The sequence below is a fragment of the Pyxicephalus adspersus genome, chromosome 6 (genome assembly GCF_032062135.1).
Source record: "Pyxicephalus adspersus chromosome 6, UCB_Pads_2.0, whole genome shotgun sequence".
NCBI lineage: Eukaryota > Metazoa > Chordata > Amphibia > Anura > Pyxicephalidae > Pyxicephalus > Pyxicephalus adspersus.
In genome coordinates, this window is record NC_092863.1 from 10,795,576 (window position 1) to 10,814,892 (window position 19,317).

The 19,317-nt window shown below is 39.0% G+C and overlaps 1 protein-coding gene across 2 annotated transcripts in view; it reads left to right on the plus strand.

Moving 5' to 3' along the window:
* Nucleotides 1-14,640, plus strand: part of LOC140333097 (serine/threonine-protein phosphatase 4 regulatory subunit 1-like) — a 34,009-nt gene extending 19,369 nt beyond the window's left edge. For both annotated transcript variants that reach the window (XM_072414508.1, XM_072414507.1), the window contains 10 exons: nt 1,063-1,415; nt 2,155-2,321; nt 2,967-3,179; nt 4,165-4,350; nt 5,473-5,634; nt 6,284-6,384; nt 7,540-7,660; nt 7,836-7,970; nt 8,695-8,836; nt 9,838-14,640. In XM_072414508.1, the coding sequence (XP_072270609.1) occupies nt 1,063-1,415; nt 2,155-2,321; nt 2,967-3,179; nt 4,165-4,350; nt 5,473-5,634; nt 6,284-6,384; nt 7,540-7,660; nt 7,836-7,970; nt 8,695-8,836; nt 9,838-9,995 (1,738 nt within the window). In that variant the 3' untranslated portion in view covers nt 9,996-14,640. The remainder of the gene's footprint in view (nt 1-1,062; nt 1,416-2,154; nt 2,322-2,966; nt 3,180-4,164; nt 4,351-5,472; nt 5,635-6,283; nt 6,385-7,539; nt 7,661-7,835; nt 7,971-8,694; nt 8,837-9,837) is intronic.
* Nucleotides 14,641-19,317: the final 4,677 nt, after the last annotated feature.

Consider the following 19,317-nt stretch of genomic DNA (forward strand, 5'->3'; position numbering starts at 1 on the left):
ACTTTGTTGCCAGGTCTGGGGGTATGTGTAAAGTGCAGGCCTCCATAGGAGAGAGCAGCAGCAGAGGCAGAGTCAGAAGAGGAAAGCCAAGTTTCAGTGAGAGCCAGAAAGTTCAGAGACTTAGAAAGGAAAAGGTTGTGTATGGAACTGGATAAACGCAAATAAAATAAAATGCTTAAAGCATTATATTGCAATATAAAAAGAAATACACCTATCCTTCCTGCAACCTGTATTTTAAAAATCTGCCATATTGCTTCCCCCCAAGCAATGTAGGTATTTAACATTTTATGTGAAATGAATATGCACGACCATTGCCTCAGTCTGTAGTTATCCTTAAATTGGTTTGTCCTTTAGTGGCTAACTAGCCAGGTATTTTACATACTTTGTATATCGCTTAGTTAAAAATACATGCAGGGGCCAGAAAGCAATCTGGTAGTTGCTGCATTTCAATGCACGGGCAACTGGGAAGGGAATTGTATTGCTTCATCTGTTACAGGATCACTTGTTCGTAGAAGTAACCTCTGTGGTTATGAAGTCACTTTAAAGTTTTGAATGGAACAAAAACATATGTAAGTAGAAAAACACAGATCTGTTTACCCAGTGTTGTAGTCTCAGGCTTTGACTCACTGGTTGGTAAACATAAAAAAAGTTTTGTAGGAAAATATGATGAACGAGTGTCATCTGCATGTGAAATTAAGTACTGCAATTCGCTTTGTATATGTACATTTAAATGTGCACGTGCTGTTAGAATAAAAGACAAGTGTTACTCCTTTTTTTCTGAAGAGGCTGGCTTCAATGCTTTCTAAATCGCTGACCTAGATGATAGAACTTTTATAGGCATACATGTCAGCCAGTGACTGAGAGAGCACTCAAATCAGTGACAGTAAGGCATCGAGTGACTTCTCAGTATTTTGGTAGATGCTGGAGAGTCAAACCACTTGGCATTCTCTTCTGTCTCCTGAGGACTTTGCTGGTAATATCTCTGTAATAAGTTCCCAGCTCCTAATTTATTACTTTTAATATAAAATACTTTCAATTACTTTGTCATTTGTTGTATCATAGCTCTGCAAAGTGTGTGGACACATCACCCAGTAAGACCAGCAGCAGCAAGGACCCACATGAATCTCCCATGGACATCAGCACAGGCATATCCGCTTCAGTGAATGATGGAAACCCAAGCAAGAGACCTCCAGGCAACATTTCCCCTGGAGAAGGCCGTCCACCTGATGACTTTAACTCTTTCCTGTTTTGGAGGAGCCCACTGCCTGACATCAGTGAAGAACTGGAGCTGCTGCCTGTGGAATCATCATTGGAAACAGAACCTGGCACTGTCCCTAAAGCGTGTCTGGCCAGTAGGGATATAGAGAAAGTTCTGCAAAGTTTACAGGGGCATATGGACGATCCTGATGTACAGGGTAAATTTAAACTTTAAATTTGGACTGTTTGAATGACAAAGGATTGGTTTCATTACATGCTATAGCAATAACAGTTCATTGGACCAGTCCCCTAATGTAGATATTCCAGTAATGAGTGGTGTCCTGATGCTGGTGTTCTAAATAGCCAAAATGCTTCTTCTGTCCTATTAGTGATCTAAGAGAAGCAGAAGTTTGTCCAGCAGTTCTCCGCTTTGCTAATTTCAGAGTCTTCATTTTCCACCACTTTTTGTCAACTAAGCAAGCAATGTCCAGGACCATGGTATTTCTTTAGGAACTCTGATGCAGCATTCTGGAGTGCCTGAGAGTTATAAGAAACAGACATAAACTGTGCAGGTGAATCCAAAGTGTTTGATTGGACAAGAAAACATTTGTGTATTAAGTGCTTGCAGTTTCCTTCCCTGATCTGAAAATCAATTTCCATCCGACAGATGAGATGACACATGGAAAGTAGAAATAGAAAGAAACAAGTTGCCAGCTTGTAATATCTTGGTATTTAGTTGAGGAACGATTATCCCCTAATTCCCCAGCCATGACATGACTCTGCAGCCTTTACTGCCCCATTTGTAGATAGATCCTTCACAGGAATCCAACAAAGGGGGTTGTGAAGGTGTTCCCCCAAACAGTGAATCAGTGACTAATTAGGACTAAACTTATCTTTTGATGTTTTTCATTTATAGAAAATTTTAGTTTTTAAGCTGGTGTCTCTAATGTATTCCAGCCCAGGTTGAGGTTCTCTCTGCAGCCCTGAGAGCAGCTGAGCTTGACTCTTCACCCCAAGAGCAGAGCAAAACATCACTCGAGGAGCCTCCGTCTAGCACCAGCACTGAATCCCCGATTACAGAAGAAGAGGAACAATCAAATCTAACAGTGACCTCTGTAGACCCGGTGAGTGTCTCCTTTCGGCAGACTTTTTGTACGTGTGTTCATAAAGTGTTGTGTTTGTTTCTTAATGTAGTATTCTTTGTGTTCATTTATCCATGGAGTATTTGGTGTGTGTGTTTGTCCATATAGTGTTCCATGTGTGTGTTTTGTCTATGGAGTGTTTTGTGTGTTCGTTTGTCCATGGAATTTTCCATAGAAGTGTTTGTCTATGGAGTATTGTGTGTGTGCATTTGCCCCTGGAGTCTTCTGTTTATGCATTTTGTCCATGGAGTTTTTTTCGTGTGCCATTGTGCAAAACGTGTTCTCTGTGGATGTATTGGTGCATGGAGTGTTCTGTGTCAGGTAAAGGGGACTTGGTTTATTTTGGCATCTAATAAGGATTCCATAATTTCCAACATGCAATCCTCTTTTTAGTGGCACTTGCTCCTGTTGGTATCTGCTTTTACTGCTTCGAGGACATTTCCTCCAGTCAAGTGCTAAAGCAACCCCCTTTAGTGGTGGTTCTAGTTAAGTACTGCTCTGAGCTTTCAGATCATCCAAGCAAGTTATGGCTCCACTCAGAGAGCTCTTGTTACAGATTCTGGTTCAGTGTAAAAAATTGAGGCTGACAAAATGAATCCATATCTTTTCTTGTTTTGTGCATTTTAGATGCCTGAAGATGAGACTCCGGTTTTTAGTAACTCTCTGCAGGAGGAGGGTGACACAACAAGCCAGGAGGAGGGTGACACAACAAACCAGGAGGAGGGTGACACAACAAACCAGGAGGAGGGTGACACAACAAACCAGGAAGAGGGTGACACAACAAACCAGGAGGAGGGTGACACAACAAACCAGGAGGAGGAGGAGAAGTGTAAAGTTCAGGTCAGTTACTGCCACTCCCATTTATGTGAGAAACACTTTCTACTCCACAATGAGCCACCTGTCTTTCATCTGTAGGCAGATGTCATAAAGGAAGTATATAATTCTCCCTGGCGGTATGAATATTGAGAATTTTTTAATGTAAAAGCCCTTCTTTTAAAAATCCTCATTATTTTAAATTTCCCGCCTACCTGCCCAACGGTCCCGCCCTCCAGCATAAGACTCCCCTGGCCTCGCATTCCCAACATTCAAACGCCGGGGACGCAGATGCCGGCCGACATCTGTGTAGCCTGGCATTGCCCGGCCAGTATGCCAGGGGAAGCAGATGCTGGGCATCGCTGGAGGACGCCCCTGGAACGTGGGAACCAGGTAGGAGTTTTAAACTTCCTGGCAATTCCAACCCGAGTGTGGCTCGGGGTTACCAATTTTGGTATAAAAACTCCACCCCGAGTCACACTCAGGAATACCACCAGGGAGGTTTAAGTGATTGCCATTGGTTTGTTTTTTCAGTCACTAGAAATCCAAGGGCTGTTTGGCAGGTTCTCTTGTATGCGCAACCCTTCATGCAATGATACTTACTCATCAATCCCCCCTATTGCGTATAGAAAATGGGATATTGTAATCACTAACAACAAATCCCCGGACTAGTTTTCTTTTAAAATTTTTTTTTTTTTATCTTCATCTGCCAATGCTGACAGTCTTATCTTTCTTCACACTCTAGCTCTACTCTTTCTGGAAGTGAGAGATGCCTTGGTTTCTAACTGATTGCTGCTCTCCCTACATTAGTGTAGACACAGTAATGACATATGAATAGAGGAAAAAACCATGGCATGCAGTACTGACAGAAGTTTTTTTAAGTGTTAATGTATAAAGGTAAAATTGGTATTCATCATGTATGGTTAACCTTAATTTTGCTGTCCTTTATCCTGTTGTTAGTGGTTTGTCCTTAGGAAAAAAACATTACTAACATTTAAATAATGTTTTGCAGGATGTTGTACCACAGCCACTGCTCGATCAATACCTCTCCATGACTGACCCTGTTCGTGCCCAGACGGTGGATACGGAAATCACCAAGCACTGTGCTTACAGTCTGCCTGGGGTGGCGCTGACGCTGGGGAGACAAAACTGGCATTTTCTTAAAGATACCTATGAAACACTGGCAGCTGATGTTCAGGTACAGGGCACCTCTGAATCATGTACTGACAATAGGTTTTTTTTTCAGTAACAGATAGAGAATTGGAAGAACTAATAAAAATGTTGTTGACTGTTCAACAGAATAGTGGTATTTCTGAAGGTTTTGGCTGTGATCCACGGACAGCATAACACTAAATGTGTTTGGCAATAAAGGGTTCCGGGTGCAAGTAACCCCCTCCTAAATATTGAAAGTCCTACCCACTGGTTCCCACTTAACCCCCCTGGCTTTCTAATTATGTCCATATTTTTATGTCAAAAGGGGTACATTGTTTTGCACGGAAATTTGTTGTTTAATATTTTAGGCCTATAATTCTTAGGAATAACTCCCGGGTATGATAAAGTTTAAAACACTAATTATAATATAATAAATAATTATAAATGATTTTATTAATAAAACTATAGTTAGAAAAATCTTTATTAAAACATTCCAACATTTTTAAAATGTGTCCCAACAAAGGTACAATAATAGAATAAACTTTTGGATTTATTTTTTATAAATTTATCACTGTGATCAGTGTTTTAAAAGCAGATTACAATGTAATTTAGTGTGGCTCGGGGTTACCGCTTTTGGTATGTAAAATTCACCTCGAGCCACACTCGGGAATACCGCCAAGGCTGTTAAAGGTAACCATACTGAGATATATACAAGGCTGTCATTAGGCATCCTGGCTTTCTCTAACTTTAGGACATTATCTAGGTTACCTGAAACAAGCATGTCTAGAAAGTCAAAGCCTCAGGAAGTATTGAAGCCATGGAATCAGAATGACAGACATATATCTGACATTTTTAGAAGAGGTCATAATAAATTAAATTTGTGGTCTTTTAACAGTAAATATTTAGAGTAAAGGAAAATCCCTTTGTTCATTGGGAGACCCAGTCACATTGAGAGATGTTAGCCCTTCCCTAGAAAACTGGAAGGGGAAAAAAAATTCCTCCCCCAGGGCAGTTCTATGTTTTGCTTATTATAGGCTAGGGGGAAATCTAACATCTCTTAACATCTCCTGGCACTGCCCTACCGGTTCTTTTATTAGCATCAGCTGTCCTGCAGGAAAGCATATTGTAGGCAACAATATATTATAATATATTTTATCTGTATTCTCAGTGGAAGGTACGGCGAACGCTTGCATTTTCCATCCATGAACTGGCAGTCATTCTTGGGGATAAGCTTACCGCCGCTGATCTGGTCCCCATATTCAATGGATTCCTAAAAGACTTGGATGAAGTGCGCATCGGTGTACTAAAGCATCTATATGATTTTCTTAAGGTAAGTCACACTAGTGAAGTGAAAGATTGTGGAGTGTCATCTTGGTTAATATAAAGAGTGTCATCTTGGTTAATATAAGATGGGAAGGGAGTTTGGTGGAATTCACTAGAAGAATGATGGTACAATATTTCTGTATCTGTTACCTTCTAAGTTAAATTTCAATGGAATATATAGAAATTTGATCAGTAATAGGACAAGCTCAATTGGTAGGTTGACAAAAAGAGGAATAATGTTCTTCCCCTAATTTACCTAAAAAAAAAAAAAAAAAAAAAAAAATTGATTTTAACATTTGTTTAATTTTGCATACGGAGAGAAAGACGTAGATCTTCTTTTAGATTGATATATTTTTTTCTGTGGCGCCAAGGGAGAATATCCTTTACTTACTATGTTCTACGACCTAGAGCCTGGTTCATTTTATATTACCTTCAGGAACTAAAGTCACACCTCCTCCCTACCGGCCTATAAAAACATGTGGTATACTATGGGTTATCAAGGTTGTACAAGAAGGGTAGTGTCAAGCATGACTTTAGTTTCTGATGTTGCTTTCTCTGTCTGATGCTTTATTATAGTATAGACTTATACATGTTTTTTATTGTTAGTGTGTGCCAAATTTAAGGGATCATTGTGAAACAATTGTCTGTCTTTGTAGCTTCTCCATGCAGACATGAGGCGAGATTACCTCTACCAGCTCCAGGAATTCCTGACCACTGACAACATCCGCAACTGGAGGTTCCGACATGAATTAGCAGAGTGAGTGTCAATTACTGCCCTGTGCCTAATGCTCTATAGGAATAATTAGGGGTCAATAAAGTGCATCTCCAGGAAAGATCTGACAGCCTATGGGAATGCCTGCTTTGAATACTTGCATGTCTGTGCAGTTGGTATTACCAGACCATCAGATTATAAGAAGCAGCTATTTTATTTCTTTTAGAAAAAGAGTTGAATAGTGCCTGTGTAATAAAAATAAGTAATGAAAAGCATTATTCCCCAAAGAAAGAGATTTTGGGCATGCAACACTTCAATTCCTTCAATATGGGAAGTTGCAAGCAAATTCTTTGGGCAGTATATATTTTAAAAACCTGTTCTCACTAGTTTCTAGTGAGTGCAGCAGATCCCTCCAAATCTTCAGCCAATCCACTGGACCAGGGGTCTGCAAACGTTTTGGACTACTAGGCCATTTCAGGAGGTCAGGAAGGCACACTAGGTCAGAAAAAAACAAGGTGTCCAAGGAAAGGTTTTTTCCAACCGTGACTGCAAGTGAGCAGCCCCAGTCTTCGCTCATCTATGGTGTAGTCTCTGTACGTGTGGGCGTGCTTGCCATTGGAATGCCCCTTGAGGTTCGACCGCTTGAAAGTGCTGTTGGTGTCGTTGCACACTAAACATCGGGCTTTGTTGCCGCGTTGGACAAATAATTTGTCAGTCCATTCGGGGTTGAAGACACGACGTTTGAGGTCAACCTTTTGGAGACTGGTAGCTGCGCGTTGCTTCTGCTCTTTAGGCATAGTAATTGGGGTTACAGTGCAGGAACTCAATGATATTGCGGGAACTCGCAATAATGCAATAATTCAATTAGGCCGGATCCAACAATAAATAACTAGGGGGACATTAGGCCGGACTGGAATACTGGCTAGACCATATCCAGGCCTAAAGGCCGGAGTTTGCCTACCTTTGCACTAGACCATGCCAGTTTTTTAACCTGTTAAATACCCAAGGACTTCTTTTAAATTATCCAAAATGCAAATGGCATACAAGCAGTCTGCAGATAGGTCTTTTAATTGGTTAGGATTTTTCATTATGATCTTGTAACCTTTTCTCTAATGATTCCACCTATTCAGAAAAAGGCACTGTCACTATAATGAATTTTTACTGAAACTAATAATTTTTTGTATTTTGGTTTTGTTTTAGGCAGCTGATCCTAATCCTAGAACTGTACAGTCCCAAAGATGTCTATGATTATTTGCGAGTCATAGCCCTGACGCTGTGCTCTGACAAAGTGTCCGAGGTCCGGTGGATTTCCTTTAAACTGGTACGTTGTGGTTTAAACTTTAAGTTTGCTGTCGATGATGCAAAAATCTTGATGCAGTACTTACATAATCCCTTTTGTTATTATTTATTCATTTTTTAATATGTCTAATTTTTGGTGTGTTTACATATCCTTTGAAAATAATCTTTCTGGTACTATGTGTTTTTGTTTTTTTCAGATTGTGGAAATATTGCGCAAGTTCTATTCTAATGGGGAGACAGAACTTGGCATTAACTTCATTAACGAGCTCATCGTGCAGTTCAGACACTCCAACAAATGGGTGGGACGGCAGGCTTTTGCTTTCATCTGTCAGGTATTTTTTATCTCTAAATATTTTTTTTTTTACTCTTTAGAAGTACGTTCTCTGCATAAAATCTATAATCTGCCTGCCCACCACCACAGTGTGTATTTTTCCTTTTCTCTGACATGCTATACATAGCCATACCTGTCTACTTTAAACCATGGTATAATGTCTATTTGTATGTAAAATAAATATATAACTTCAGTAGAATTATGATTTCTGTGAAAACAGTTCAGCATGTTCATTCTTCTTTAATGTTGAACTTTCTAAAAAGTGGAAAAAAAGCAATTTTATGTAGTTTCCTTTTCAACTCCAGTTAGATGTAAAGATATTTGAAATTAAATGTTTGATGCACCTTATAGTTTGTAGGTGAGTAATTCTGAACCAGAAAAGCAGAACCTAAATCACAATATTCAGGGGAAGGTAAAAAAAATCAAAGCTTTGCATCCGACTGATATGATGGGCAGAGCATAAATGGGGTATCCTTCCAGATCATTTAGCAGTGTGTGATCTAATTTCCCCTGCTATTTGGGTCTAAACACAGCACAAGCTGTACACAGCAAAGCCCTAATTAGCCTGTTTGCCGGATTCATGTTGTAAACATAAAATATTCATAGGAAAATTTCCTGTTCAACAAGAAGTATAAAAAAATGTTGCTGTGATTGTAATAACTAAACAAATGCAACTATAACTGTTGTTTCCTAATATATTAATGGCTGTGCTTGTTGTTTGGCAGGCGGTGGTGCAGGAGGAATGTATGCCAGCTGAGCAGTTTGTGGCTCACTTACTCCCCAGTCTTCTGAGTTTGGCGTCGGACCCTGTGCCCAATGTGCGAGTGTTACTGGCTAAGGCACTAAAACAAACTCTTCTGGAAAAAGGTACAAAAAATTACCCAATACTAGTGACACTTTACTTTACATGTCCCAGGGGCTCCAAGTTCAGTGCTGCGGGTTACTATTGACAAAATCCTAGTAGTAAATGCTAGTTTCAGCAAAGCACAGATAAGTGTCTGCTATGCTGCAGAGGTACCTCTATTCTGGAACTAGCGTTGCTTATAAGTTAAGACTCCAGCCCTGAAGAGTGAACCTCCAGTGTGAGTTATACAGTTAATCTGCCTAAAATGCTCTCCGTACTTAAAATGTGACTCAAGGCAGAATCTACAATGTCCTTAGAAATAAGACTTTTCTTTTGTTAAAACCAAATACCAAACGCCTATTTTGAATCTCTCCTTTATTTAGAAGTATGTAGCTGTTGATTTTGCCAGTTCTCCTGTTTTGGCTCTGTTGAATGGCTTTTCGCATGGTCCCACTGCTGATTTTTTAGGATTGTTGGCTCTGGAAGCTGTGCATTCCCATTTATCTAATTAACAACTTCGATCGCTACATCCATTACAGTGTCAGCATTGAAGGCCCAGATTGCCCCTCCTGTCATCCAAAATGTAATGTAATGCTGGAGAGAGGTGATGTCAGATCTTGCCTAGAGCCTGCCCACTAGACTGGACCATGCAGAGGACTGGGGGTCATATGGCAAAAATGTAATATAATGCTGAACATGTATTTACAAGCTATCGATTAAAAGCTTTTTTTGTGGGCTATATGGTGACAGCTGAATATCTGACAAAATTAACTTTTCTCTTGCACTGCAATTAAATAGATACAAAAACAGAAAAAATAGATACAACGTTGATTGTATGTTTATTAGACCAAAATAGTGTAAACAGGAGAAATGGAGTCTTAGGGTAAGTCGGTGCCGCAAAACATGAGCCACGTTGCCAAGTTACCACTAACTCATGGCGTGGGGTGATGGGTAGAGCAAACTTTTACAGCATAATTTTCAGTAATACCTGCCAGGGATTGTAATCATGTGCCATTTCCTCCAGCTTATTTCACCAGCCTGGGGCACCCACACCTGGAAGCCGTGGAGAAGACTGTGCAAGCCATGCAGCTGGATAGAGACCAAGATGTCAGGTTCTTTTCTGCCACTGAGCCAAAACGACCCCTGAACAGCAGCACTTCCCTGGAACAGTCCGTCGACTGATTCCTACCCATACAGGATTTTTCTCAGTCGTCTTATCTCAAGTTAACATGCACAGCATGTTCTGTAAATACAAATGAATTCCTCTCACAGAGCAAAACCCCCCATCTTTTAATGGCATGAGGCGCGTTGTATAGCCTTTATGGATATGGTTAAAGCAGAACTTCCCCCAAAACAAATGTGTAGGATGGAATGGGGCAGATGTCTAAATGCTGGCAGGACACTATTGTGAAGGTCTCTTTATGAACTAATAAGGCATCCCAGGGCTCATGTGATGGTGATTCTACCTGATTTCATAGCCAGTATGGCTGCCTAAGTTACTGAGCTCAGTGAATGTTTTATTGCAGGGGCCACCAGGATTACTGGGAAAGCAATTGGCTTCAGTTTTGTATGTCATTTTAGTACGTTTAAATTAAATTTGGTTGACATACAATGTGTTTTGAAAGGGAAAGCTTTCTTTTTTTTTTTTACCCACTTTTTTATTTTTAATATTTACAGGTTTTGATATTGATTTGTAACATGTTATTTTTTCAAAATGAGGGTGCATTTGTGACACTCCTGAAAAGTATTCAAGGCTTTCTAATAAAAAGTTCCAGCACTGCAGGTTGTAATAAATCAAAAGCCTTGCCAATGGTGCTTGTGTGTCCATAATAATTAGCACTGTACTGTGTAAATAGTGTTATGCTTCTGATCAATATAAATATTCTATATTGACTTTTTAGCAGAGCTAAGTGTCATGGCCAGGCCGTGGACCATTTGTTGTATTGCAGAGAAAGGGGCAGTGTCTTTATAATAGAGCTAGGGAAATGTTAACGTGTGGTTGTGTGTTGCTGTTACAGAGGATACAGACCTGCACATTAAAAATCTATTTATTTGCTTTGGGTTGAGTTCTGCACTAAATCCACTTGATATAAAAAGTAGAATCCCCCTGCAAGCAATATTGCATGTCGCTACAATAACGCCCGAGCACTTAACCTCTCCAAACGTCTTGAACCTCATGCATCGTAAACTCGGTCCCCACTCCAAGGGCTTTTACCATGAGTGCAAAAAGTTAAAAAAAAGTAATTGTGTGTTTGTGTATATACCTGTATAAGTTGGAGCATTGTATACTATCTACTTCTGTAATATGTTTTGAATATATTTTATATATTTTTTTAACTAAAAAAAAAGCCTGTGGTCGAGTACATGTTAGGGGGAGGGAAGTGGCATTTATGAAATATCTTCACACTTTACCGAAAGTTATTGAAATTTCAAATCTCAGAACTTAGTCCATGTTTAGGGTACATTTCTTGATTGCATGATTGATTGAATGATAGGGGTTGAATGGCTTTTTTTGCGAATAATTGCAAAAGCCATTTCAAGCTTAGCAAGCCAGCAATATGACCTGGCCTTTCAATAACTTTATTATTTATACAAATAATATACATTTCCTCCAGTACATTCCTTGTAAATAATACAACTGAAAGCATCTGGAAAATGGAAAAATTGTGAATATATAAATTATCTGATTTTCTAAGCCAGATACATGCCTGTGTCTTGCTTTCTCTAGTTCATCCTAATGGCTGGCGCTTTAAGTACACAAAGCTCCTTTTATTCTGATCCGCTCATGTTGTGAGTGGCCACACACAGTTCCCATCCTTGTACATACTCCACTTGTGTACGACTAGTAGAGCCATTGGGATCCCATGAGCAGCAGTGTGTCACAGGAAAGGTTATTATTTCTTCTAACCTGCTTTAGGGTTATAGTAAAGCATTATAGGTAACTGCCCATAACTATTGCCCATAACTATAGCAAAAAAGCTCAGTTTTCAGGAATACATATTGATTAAATGGCACCAGCAGATGCCCTCTCCTAAATAATTATGCCAGTTTAGTAGCTTCTACAACATGCCAGTGTTCTTTAAACTCAAAGTCTTAAATGTCATTTTACTTATGACTTGTGAATGAAAAGTCTATAAAGGGTAAATACCTTACAGCTCGGTGATAATAGTGATGGCGTTTGGTTACCACACCCTACTTCCCAGTGCCTCTTGTCTGTCTATTAGTTTGCAAAGGTTAGAAAACACTTACACTGTCTGTTTTCATTTCAGATACTCCTATAACTCAGGGCTGTGCAACTCCAGTCTTCGAGGGCTAGAAACTGCACACATCTTAGGTATTTCTTTAACGGATAGCAGTAAAATTAGTGAAGTATGGTTTACTAAGAGTCAGAAAATAACTGGCCTGTATGTGATCCACAAGGCCTGGATCCGTACTGCTCTGGTGTAACTGCTCAGTTTTTATTTCTATGTATTTATTAATAATATGTGTGGCTCATTTTCTGTGTATTTAATTAGCAAAGAAATGCATTTATTAAACAAATAGGCACACATATATTAGTGGGTGGGCTGGGGAGAAGGTATATTCAGCCAACAAAGAAGCACACGTGTAGCTCCTAAAATGTTCTCTGCAGATGATCTGCATGCTTATATGTAAACCTGTCAAGGTATGGAACTGTCATCAGGAGGGTAAAGCATGCTTTCCAAATACCAGGAGGTGCCTGCTTAATTTGGGATTCCTGCTAGCTTAATTACTTACATGTTGACTGGTTTATGGAGCAGAAGGAGTAACCACTATCTTGCAAGCAGTCAGTTTTCAATTAACACACACTTAAAATGCATTTGTGGCAGTACAATATATTTTCCCGATACAATTTGCAAGTTTGCATTGTATGACATCCCTAAAAGCAACTCATTCTTTTTATCTGTTATCTACAAATCTGCTGACTGGTCTCTTGTAGGTACTTGTCACAGCTTTATGTGCACTGAAATGTGTTCTGTTAGCTCAAGACACTGGTTGCATGTTAATTTGGTAGAGAAAAGTGGTAAGTTTTTGTTTTTAGTGGTATGGCACTTGTAATACAGTATTACACATTCAATGAATACACTGAACATTTTCACATATAAAAAAAATCACTGAAAAGTTCAGTTTTGTGAATTTCACAGCGTATAAGCGGGTCAAGGTTGGTCAGATAACACACTGTTTGCCTTGTCCATCAGTGGAAAGTCACTACTTCAGCTGAAGGTGGGATCTTTGTGACAGACGGGCAGAGGTGAGACTGGCACTGGAGACCCTGAAAGAAGCTAACCTAACAGCATCCTAGGATTAGAAGGATCAGATTTGGCTTAAGCAATATGTTACCTGGGACTTCTGATAATTGTTTGACTTCTTGTGACCCCCCCTTGTAAAGAATTACTCTGTACTGTAGTGTATATTCTATACTACTGAACCACTGTGTGTAAACATTTGTTGGAACTGTTTTCACTGTACATAAACCCACCGCTGGTATTTGTATGGCATTTTTACATATAGGCACTTAGTTTTCAATACCCAGTGTAAGTATATTGAATAGTAGCAAGCCAACACGGTCCTAATAGGCCTCAAAATTTCAATTCTTATCATCATACTTACATTTAGCAAATGTTGGAACAGAGATTGGTACCTATAGGCTGGAGTGATACTCACACTATAGGTTCTCTAGTGACCTCAGCCTAAACTTTTAGCTTCTCCTGGGGCTTGACTATGAAAACTGTGGCTTTGCTCAGGCTTATACTACAAAAATGGGTCTTGCTTGGTTCTTCAGAATGGCTGCCTCAGTGCCTACAGCTTCTTGCTTTCATAATCTAACCACCATTCAAAATTTGTGGGTTACAACTTCTCACTTTTCCTCCCTCCAGTTCTTAACGCATGTCAGAGTCTCCAGACTTCTCCTTTTACACTCCTTGTGAAATGAAGCCTGTAGTTTCTGTTTTTATGATTTTGTCATTTATTTACCTTTTTCAAAACATTCCTACACAAGCCAAAATGTATATTACAACACAGCTAGGGATTATAGGTAAACGCACTGAAAATGGTTATCTGTGGATTCTGAATTATTTCCTGTATATTTTGGTTTTGTGTGAACCGTTTGCTGTGAATGAAGTGGCCTAGATTACATTTTTGCTTTTTATTTAACATTATTACTTTAGAATTTGGCTGTACTTTTACGGAGGGGGAAATATCGTTGAGCTCTTGTATATACATGAACGGCAGCTACAGACACTGTGTAGCAGATTGTGGTAATGGTTCAGTTTCTACTCAGTACTGCTCTATGCACTGCACTTTGTATTGTACAGTATCACCTCCGTTATTGGTAAAGATACAGGCTGTTACTTAGCAGACATTGGCTTTCAATTATCAAAGTACCCAAAGCAGTACAATGACCAGAGACTCTGATTGGCTGCTTAGGGCAGCACGGACAGTCTGAGCAAATTATTACTGACACTTTGATAAATGAGGGCCTTTTGTTGTATTTTTATATAAATTCCTATATTATTGGCTACCTGCAGCCTCCCAGCTGCTGATGATCTGGAAAAGTCTCATACCCCACAGAGGCTTGTAGTCCATCAGCAGATGGCGGCTCAGAGATCTGCCCACGTATTGTATACAATCTGCACTTAAACCCTCCTTTCCTCTGGCAATGGACTGTTTGAGCAGCCATGTAGGCTGCCCCTTTGTGATTGACACTTTAGGTGACCCCACACCCCTCTCTGACAGCCGTGTATCATACACAGTGTTGTGGAAACCAGTTTGTATTAATCTCAATAAAACTAGATTTCTATTTACTAAATGATTGTGCTTATTTATCTGGGTTTTTGTATTCATACACACGATGGAGTATTTGACTATTCTTTTTACCTACAAAAACTATATTATTATTTTTGTTTTTATTTTTGCAAAAACTGCTTGCACTTTTCACTCTTGGTAAACTTACATTACCCATGAAGGTTATTATTACATTTATATGTAATAAAGAAGTGTAACGTAAAGCAAAAATCAACACCCATCCATTTAACTACCTATAATTTCAGAGAATGTCATTTACTAGATTTTCCATGCATAGTTATATAGAAAGTATTGGAATGGCTTTCAGGTTGGCATTGCTTGCATTTCCTTCTTGTCTGGTTTTGAGATCAGCAGTGAAAAATGTCATTTGAAACATATATATATGAAGATAAAAGCTATAAAGATAATTCTGGGATTAAAATTTAGGTTCAACACAACTTTTTTATGTGTTGAGAAAAGAAAATTCATAGCTGACTTGATTCATCTGAATAGTCGGTGTCATATATCAAATGACCAGTAGGTGTCACTTGGACATCATAGTGGCTGCAGCATCAGGCACTCCTATGGATTATCCCACTTGTAAAAACTGGACATATAACACCTGGAAACATCTCAATGGTTATTAAATTGTAGGTGTTGTGTCATTATCATATGTCCTTATGCTGAACCAGCTAGCAAACCTTGGTGATGAATGCACACATAAACCTGGTCTCTTTCAGACTCTATGGCCTTGTCTCTAAGCATTTAGTGCCTGTCCTGACCCCTGGCAAGTGCCCTGCAAATAATGTGTACACACCGTATGTGCTGAGCCGAATTCTACATCCAGTACATTGTGATTGACGCCTAAGGCCTTTAAACTATTTTTTATTTCAATGGAAATGCAAAGGAAACACAGAAAATCAACTCGCCAGCAAGTCAAAGCATTAGTATTACAGAATGTTAAGCCAATCATTACAAACTTCATTTGAGAGTGCCTGGTTGCCCACTACAAGCAAATCAAGTGGCTGCTTCAACCCTCAAAATGGCATTCTACAGCACGACTTACCATTTTTTTTGTTTGTAGCTTAAAAAAAAGGTATAGCTGTACATTTTCAAGCCAGCAGATACAACTTTATTTACAATCTGTATTTATAAGCTGTTGAGAAAAAAAAAACATTTGTTAACAGGCTGTGTAACTCAAGCTGCAACATCCACACAGAACTGAATGACCCTTATTTGAGGTAGGTCTGAAATTTCAATTAGATAAACTAAGCCACAAGGCTTCCTTACTGTTTTGCCTCCATTATTGTTCAGTGCTCTGTTGTCATGTTCTGAATATTGCTCATGTAACGATGTGTGCATGCTATTTATTGGTAATTCTTTGAGCCTTGGCTATGCGATAATGCCCTCCCAGGGGGCAGGTCCATGACAACCTGAGCTCAGAAAAAGTGGGTTCTATGATGCAGCCATCATTCTGCATAAAAAACTAAGAAGTCTATTTATAAAGCAATGAATCTGACATCACTGAAACATTCCCTGGAGGAGAATCAATTACTGCCATTGACACCAGAGAAAGATTCAGTGTATCTTGTGCTCCAAAGGAATCATTGCAGGAAACTAGATTAGCTGGAGTTCAGCTTTAAGCACCGACAAAATCAGATTTTATCTCACGATAAACTGGTTTTTGCATTCACAATATCTAGATCTACATACGATTGTACATTGTTGAAGGCAGACATTCCTGAACGTGTGGCTTCCGAGACGGGATTGTTGTGCAGCTGGCCCTGCTATGTCAGACAATATTGAAGCCATTACTAATCTAATCCTTTGTTTTGCTGAATATTTTGAGTTAGGATTTAGTAGTGTGTCTACAGGAAATTGATCGTATGTGTAAATATTGACATTCAGTTTTCTAGACTTAGAAGGGACTTTATATAAATGCTACCTAGTCCCAGCTGATCCTTCCATATTAAAATTCCTCTTCATGAACACTGGGCTGAAGATGAGTTAGTAACATTGACATGGTGTAGATGAGTATCATATTGGAGGATTTGTTTTGTAATAAGCAAATTAAGCATTCCATGACCACATGGACAGATGTCTGCTGGAAACATGTGACACCGGAGAGTAATAAATATAATCCTGCTTGTTCCTAAAACTCAACTCCAGGCTAAAGACTAAATGCAGCATTTTTGTATAAATTGGAAGATGTTTACCTGGCTATTGGCCATCTGCAAGCAATACTGCCTGCAGTGTTCTATGGTAAGAGGATATGGTCCCATGAAGTGACTCTTTGGACATCCTGCAAGGGTGAGCTTTCTAACTTTGCAACAGCTGCAGTGTTAGCTGTACAGTAACCAAGTGTATAAATGTGTAAAGGTTTAGGGTAGTAGATCATAGTACCATGGCTGGGTCCAAGTGGAAAGAAGTATGTGAGTGACCATTGTCAACTTGATTATAAAGGTGAAGATTCTAGGGCTGGTATTTGAATCCTGGCCTGTGGTTGAGGAATCCGTGCAATAATGGAATGGTAGCCACCATAAGACAATGGGTAGATTCCGGGTTTTTGTTAGTTGAGGTTTAAGCTGCTTCAAGTGACAGTTTAATTCAGCTGAATATGCCGCTACCATTGCATTCCGCACTTTAGGGTGTCCAAAATGACCTGAATCATTACCAGCAAGGTGCAAGAGGGCTTGTTGCACAGCAATTACTTGCCTAAAGGAAGGGACACTAATTGGGAAATACCAGGAGGTGAAAATACCTTTTACTTGCATTTTTTTTACAATGTTCCTAAGCATATCCATCATTCAGGGTGCAGATTTTTAAAAAATTATGTAGTTTGACTAGGTTTAGTTTTTTGGTATGATGCAACAAGTGATTGTGGATTTTTTTGTCTTCACTTTTTCACTATGGGATACTGAGTGTAGATTAATGGGAAAGAAAAATAATGTTATTGAGTGTAGCATCAGGCTGAAACTTAAAAAAATGAAGGGGTCTGAATACTTTCTGAAGCCCCTGTATGTATGTATATAAAATCTGACAGCACATATATTTCCACATATAGTGTGGTGCAGTGCAATGCAAAGTATCACCCTGATGCACATCTCCAATATGCTGCAAATCATAGGGGGGGTATATGTTCCCCTGCATTGAAAAAATGGAGCAAATTATTCAGTGGACCCCAATGCAGAAACATGCATGCATAGCATTGTGGCATGAATGAGGAGGCCCTTTATTGTATGTGAATGACAATTTTTGGTTTTCTTTGAAAACACAGGTGTTTCGTTTAGTAAACTAAACTCACAAATGGCTGTGGGGAAAGACATGGAAATCCAGACCTGCTTGTAGATTGCTAGATTCAGAACCGAGGTCATTTCATATATAATGAAGACGCCTCCATCTTTCTACAGGTAAGGGGGTGTGTATTCCAAGGGAGAACGTGATGTATTACCTGTGTTTGGTTTATTGTCATTGACAAGTGCAATACACGAGATAAACTTTTAACCAGCTAATCATGTACCTTATAAAATAGTAGAATGTACAAATGATGCTATGTACCATGATCACTGAAACAAATGTTTTCTTGGGTCAATATGTGCAATGCTCCTGAAGTTAGGGTAAACTGAGACACCGAAATCTCAATATTTTCTAAATTTTTAAACTGCAAATTCATTCAAGTAATACGTGCTGATCCTGCCACAAAGTTGTTTGAACACTTCTTGTTAAAGGGTGCAAACTCCCCCAGTCATTCTTTTTGGTCACAGGGGTTCCTGATAAAAACTACAAACATGTCACCATTGGGAAACCCATTCTTATAACTGTGATTCACGCTTTGCTGCAGATATGAGATGCAGCAAAAGAATGATGCTGTTTGCAAATAATGTGCGATAATGCTCTACATGTAGATCACAAAGGGATACTGAACTGCTGATATTTATGGACTGTTTGTTTCCCGGTGTTTTAAGCTCACAGTTGAAAGCATCTGAACCCATGATGAATGTCTGCAGTGAATTAATTAAATCAGCGTTGCTGCAGCATGGTGTATGGTCTAAAAATGAAATAGTTTTGGTTCCTTAGCGGATTGACATTATTGCAAATCTGAATATCACTCGGCAAATCTGAATATCACTCTTCATAATTATCACTCATAATCATAATTAGAAAAGGCTTCTCAGATTTTATACAATGGTGGTGAGTGCTTTGATTGTCATGCTATATATATCCTAAATAAGTGATCAGAAGCTTAGTCTATATGAACTATTTTATTTTGTCATTTTATTATTATATATAGTTTATATATTATATATATAGTTGTGGTAAGCAGATCAAAGACTTTTATTGCCACTACTAATTTCCACTTTTACAAAAGATGATGCTGCAAAACTGCCAGCTAAGGCTGGGTCTACATGGACGTTTTGTAAAAAGGCATGTAAACGTTCCTACTGAGTTTATAAGCGTTTTTATGCACTTATTCTAACGTTTTAAAACTTTTTTTTAAATGCTGGAAAAAGCTGAAAAACGTCTATGCCGCGTTTATCCGCGTTTTACCGCGATTCTACAAGCGTTTTAGCACTTGGTAGAAATGCAAACTGTAACCCTGGGCAGCGATTTCTGCAAGTACAGGAAGTACATACATCCCTGCATACATGTGATAATGTGATCATGCAACAGTACAGTGACAAATGTAACAGTATACACAGAA